The 5,197-nt window shown below is 50.8% G+C and overlaps 1 protein-coding gene across 1 annotated transcript; it reads right to left on the minus strand.

Annotated features, from left to right (window-relative positions):
• Positions 1-965: 965 nt before the first annotated feature.
• RHO (rhodopsin) lies at positions 966-4,694 on the minus strand. Its single transcript, XM_077278525.1, has 5 exons — positions 4,237-4,694; positions 3,723-3,891; positions 3,021-3,186; positions 2,686-2,925; positions 966-1,574 (listed from the first exon to the last, which is right to left on the minus strand). The coding sequence occupies exons 1-5, from the start codon at positions 4,595-4,597 to the stop codon at positions 1,446-1,448; spliced, it is 1,065 nt and encodes a 354-aa protein (XP_077134640.1). The 5' UTR covers positions 4,598-4,694; the 3' UTR covers positions 966-1,445.
• Between the last annotated feature and the right edge of the window lie 503 nt (positions 4,695-5,197).

Here is a 5,197-nt window from a genome sequence, read left to right on the forward strand (position 1 = left end):
TGTGTGCACAGAGACAAAAAACCAGACACTTATCTTAGCTGAGTTGGCAGCAGGGCATGAGGAGCCAGAGAGAGATGCAATCCCTCCAAGTACAATGGACAACTGGCCAGGAGTCATGGATCCTGCACACCTAAATACCTAATAGAGCTGCAATCAGCAGAAACACCTGCCCAGGATTACAACCCCAAGACAACTGCACTACCACCAACAACCACCGGAGGGAGCCCAAGAGCAGAATTCACAACAGACAGGGTTCGGTCTCCCCCCCCACTATGGGATGGGGTTGGGTCTCCCGGCCACTATGGGATGGGGGGGCGGGTCTCCCGGCCACTATGGGATGGGGGGGCGGGTCTCCCGGCCACTATGGGACGGGGTCGGGTCTCCCGTCCTCTATGGGATGGGGGTTGGGTCTCCCGGCCACTATGGGACGGGGTCGGGCCTCCCGGCCCCTATGGGACGGTGGTCGGGTCTCCCGGCCAATATGGGATGGGGGGTCGGGTCTCCCGGCCACTATGGGATGGGGGCTCGGGTCTCCCGGCCAATATGGGATGGGGGGGTCGGGTCTCCCGGCCACTATGGGATAGGGGGTTGGGTCTCTTGGCCACTATGGGATGGGGTTGGGTCTCCCGGCCACTATGGGATGGGGGGTCGTGTCTCCCGGCCACTATGGGATGGGGGGTTGGGTCTCTTGCCCACTATGGGATGGGGTTGGGTCTCCCGGCCACTATGGGATGGGGGGTCGGGTCTCCCGGCCACTATGGGATGGGGGGTTGGGTCTCGCGGCCACTATGGGACGGGGTTGGGTCTCCCGGCCACTATGGGATGGGGGGTCGGGTCTCCCGGCCACTATGGGATGGGGGGGCGGGTCTCCCGGCCACTATGGGATGGGGGGTCGGGTCTCCCGGCCACTATGGGACGGGGTTGGGTCTCCCAGACGGCAGGAACTTCAGTGACACAAAAAGACATTTGATTTTTTGTTTATTTTTACTTGCAAAGTGCTCTTTATTACAGGTGCAGCGGGTCGGCCTAACCGTCACTACCAGACCTTACCAAGAAAAAGCAGAAGACGATAAAACTTTACAAAAATATTCTCTTCTGTTGCATTGCAAAAAATATAGGAGGTATGAAGTGTCCGGAGACTGCGGCTCTGCCCCGGGGGATGGCGGCTACGGAGCAGTGGCGCATCGAGTCTCTCGTCGTTGGGACCTAGTGGGATATTTACAGTCTTCGTAGGACGACCCCTGCGCTGCCGTCAGGCCCCGATGTGGAGTCTTTTTCAGCAGTGAAGGGGTTCAGCGCGGCTCTTCTTTCTCGAGGGGCAGATGCGTGTAATGTAATGGAAGGGGGCTTTTGCGTAAATCGTCGCCTTGGCGAGAAGGAGGCGGAGTGGGGGTGGTGGGAGCGGAGTGAGGCAGCGGACCCTGAGACCGGCCTGGTGGGCGCTCTTATGCCGGAGACACCTGGCTGGAAGACACAGAAGAAGCTTCTGTTTTGGAAGTGGCGGCAGAGGAAGTGTCATCATCACCAAAGGGATTCTTACCGCAGCACAGGGTGGTGATCATGCAGTTACGGAACTGTGGGAGTAAAGAGGAGACGTCAGCGATACTGGGGAACTACAAGGTTACAAACTTTATTAGCTGGATTTTTTTCCTCTGTCCCCCATGCTTTACACTGCTGCTCTGGTTTTATTATGGCTTAATATTCTCTGCATTTCCTTTTGAAGTCTATGGTAGTCTGAACTCCGCCTGCTGTCTCATTAGAAGCTCAGGCCGCTTTGTCCTCCATGCTTTACACTGCAGCTCTGTTCTGTGAGGCTGTGATTAGGATCAGTGACTGTAGCTTAGCTGCATGTTCTTCTGAAGTCTATGATAGGCAGAAATCCACCTCCTGTTTTATCAAAGGCTCAGGTTGCTGCTCTATCCCTCATGCTTTACACTGCAAAGCATATATTTTTAGGCGTTTTTAGAGCAGAAACTCAAAACTCTTCAAAAAAAGTGAAGTTTCTTCTCAATTTCTGCCCCAAAAACTCAGCAAAAAACACTCCGTGCACACTTACCATAGGGTTTATCTCTGGCCAGTGACTCCGTCTTGGCACCATTTTTTTTAATATCTGTGCTAGTCTGAAATCCATGTCCTGTCTTATCAAAGGCACAAGCTGCTGCTCTGTCCTCCATGCTTTACACTGCAGCTGGTATGACCTGCGATTCTAGCTCTGCTACATTTTCGAAACCTATGGTGGTCTGAAATCCACCTCCTGACTCATTAAAGTCAAGGGCTTCCAGATTGTCCCTTATGCTTTACACTGCAACTCTGTCCTATTAAATCATAGCTACGATCGTCGGCTCTCGCTTAGCTGAGTTTTCTTTGGAAGTCTCTGGTAATCAGAAATCTCATTAGAGGATAAGGCTTCAACTTTTGTCTTTCATGCTCTTACAGGAGGTTGGTGTACGGGGACATGATCATATCACATGAAGGGCTAAAAAATCATAATGTGCAAATAGCTAAACCTCCAATGAGAAAAATAAGCTCCTCGGGGGCGGAGCCTGTTAGGGGAGGAGCTTGAGCTTGGAATCTTCCATTTACCCTTTCTTGTGATGGTCTCAGGCAGCTTTCTTACTGGTCAGACCCTAGAGACGCCATATTGGGAGGATCGGGGAAGGTTCGGAGACTTTTGTGCTGACGTACCTGCTTGTTGAGCATGATGTAGATGACGGGGTTGTAGATGGCAGAGCTCTTGGCAAAGAAAGCTGGCAGAGTCATGAAAACTGGTCCGAATTCAGAGCCTTGATGGGTGAAGATGAAGAAAGCGACACTGGCGTAGGGAACCCAGCAAATCAGGAAGAAGACCACCATGATGACCACCATGCGGGTGACCTCTTTCTCGGCTTTCTGGGTGGTGGCGGATTCCTGCTGTTGGGCTGCTGCCTGTGGAGCGAGGACAGGAGTGAGCGCAATGTCCGGACCCCTGAGGGACAAGGTGCCAGCTACAGAACGGAGGCACCCGGTGCCTCATGCCTCACCTCCTTCACGGTGCACACCAGTCGGCCATAGCAGAAGAAGATGACGGTCAGGGGGATGGTGAAGTGGACGATGAACATGTAGATCACAAACGACTCGTTGTTCACCTCCGGCTTCAGGGTATAGTAGTCAACTCCGCACGAGCACTGCATCCCCTCAGGGATGTATCTGCAGAGGGGTACGGAGGCTTAGATACGGCAGTATCACACGACAGTTGTTTATTCTCACAGTACAAACTGCTTGCATTATTATATAGATCCTTTAGACCTGATGAGGCTAGTGAACTTACCTTTTACCCTCCATGTTAGAATGGATGTATAATAATTTTTAGTCATTCTCCGCCCGCCTTTCCTGATTGACAGCTCCTCAAGGTCCCTCCTCCCTACTGAGATCTCACCCTGCTCAGTACAAGCTGCAGCTGTCAGTAAGTAAGGCTGTAGGGGGGCAGAGAATGAATACATCAGACTCATGAGCTCTCTGACTCTTTAGCTGGACTCATAAAGTCCTTATTTTACTCGTATGATCACTCAGCCATTGATTGTCACAGTAAGTACACCAGTCTCACTAGGTCTAATACATTTATTTAATAATCTATACAGTCTATAAAGTGATATTGATTTTAACTGAGAAATTAGATTACTATGTAGTAGCATTACATGATGGGGGTTGTAGTGCTATGTAGTCATTCTTGGTTCTAGACCTACCTGGACCATCCAAAGAGTGGAGGACCAGCACAGGACAAAGCCATGATCCATGTGAACGCCACACCCAAGATCGCATGGTTCTCACTAAATCGGAAGTTGCTCATGGGCTTACAGACGACCACGTATCGCTCAATGGCCAAGACCACCAGCGACCAAAGGGCCATCTCACCTGTTAGAGAGAAGGAGGGAAATTCAGGGCTGGGTATGATAAAAGTCTAACACGATGAGGATGACTGGGAGAGTCCGGGATGGAGGATGGCATCTAGGACCTCAGTGCAGGACAGTATTTACATCCTCCAGTGGAGGACGGCTTCTGGGACCCCCAGTGGATGATGGCGTCTATGACCCCCAGTGGAGGACGGCATGTTTGTACTAAAAATTGACCATAACTTGGCCCAATTATTAAAAAAGTATTCACATCCCTCATCCTGTGCCGAACAAAGGACCGGCCACCCGATGAAGCATAAGACCCAGAAACCCAATCCCCAGACGGGGAAGTGAACGCCCAACTCACCACCAAGGGTAGCAAAGAAGCCTTCGAAGTAGCACCCGGTCTGCCCGAAGATGAAGTATCCGTGCATCGAGGTGTACATGGTGACGGTGAATCCACACAGGATCATGAAATGGTTGGCAAACGCCAAGTTCAGCAGGATATAGTTTAAGGGTGTTCGGAGTTTCTTGTGCTGGATGGTGACGTACAAGGTCATGAAATTGATTGGGAGCCCAAGAAGAATGAGCAAGAACATGTAAGCGGCCAAAGCGGAGTATTTCCATGGCTCTGCCAGGTAGTACTGAGGGTAATCAAAGGGGCTTCGTACCACCCCAGTCTTGTTGGACATGGGTATGTAAAAATTAGGACCTTCTGTTCCATTCATAGTGGCGGCTCTTAAAAGTCCCCTCCCCCACTAATCTAGAAAGAAACCACTATTCTGTATCTCGTGCTCAGGGACACCCGAAAAAGCCTGTGTTCCCAATAGAGCCGCTCTACAGAGTGAGCGCGGGACCCCGGCTCTTTATAACGTGCCACTTTGGGTAAGCCCCCATCATCGGTGTCAGCACCCAAGGATTTAGGTCTCTATTAATCATTTGTAATCCGCGCTAAGGTGGCAAAGTGTTAATTGGCTTCACATAAACGTATTAAGAATACACCTGTCTGATGGGTAAGAACAGAGGAGGAAAGTGACCGGGGACAAATCCAGGTCACAGGGAGAGAAGGGGCCGAGCGGAGGAAATCAGGGGGAAATGTATCAATTCTGCTTCTCAGAATATACAATGTATCCAGTGCGGATTATTGGGGTCACATGGAAAATAAAAGCAAATGTTCAAAAGTAATATCACCTGCATTATTGCCTAGTATTATACCCCAGAGCTGCACTCACTATTCTGCTGGTGCAGTCACTGTGTGCATACATTACATTACTGATCCTGAGTTACATCCTGTATTATACTCCAGAGCTGCACTCACTATTCTGCTG

The sequence above is a fragment of the Ranitomeya variabilis genome, chromosome 8 (genome assembly GCF_051348905.1).
Source record: "Ranitomeya variabilis isolate aRanVar5 chromosome 8, aRanVar5.hap1, whole genome shotgun sequence".
Taxonomy (NCBI): domain Eukaryota; kingdom Metazoa; phylum Chordata; class Amphibia; order Anura; family Dendrobatidae; genus Ranitomeya; species Ranitomeya variabilis.

Excerpts from the sequence above, each read along its gene's own strand:
- RHO (XM_077278525.1), bottom strand. The coding sequence starts at position 4,597 with ATGAATGGAACAGAAGGTCCTAATTTTTACATACCCATGTCCAACAAG. Across the intron at positions 3,892-4,236 it reads CTTCTTTGCTACCCTTGGTG|GTGAGATGGCCCTTTGGTCG; the intron begins GTGAGTTGGGCG and ends TCTCTCTAACAG. Across the intron at positions 2,926-3,020 it reads TGGTGTGCACCGTGAAGGAG|GCAGCAGCCCAACAGCAGGA; the intron begins GTGAGGCATGAG and ends CTCGCTCCACAG.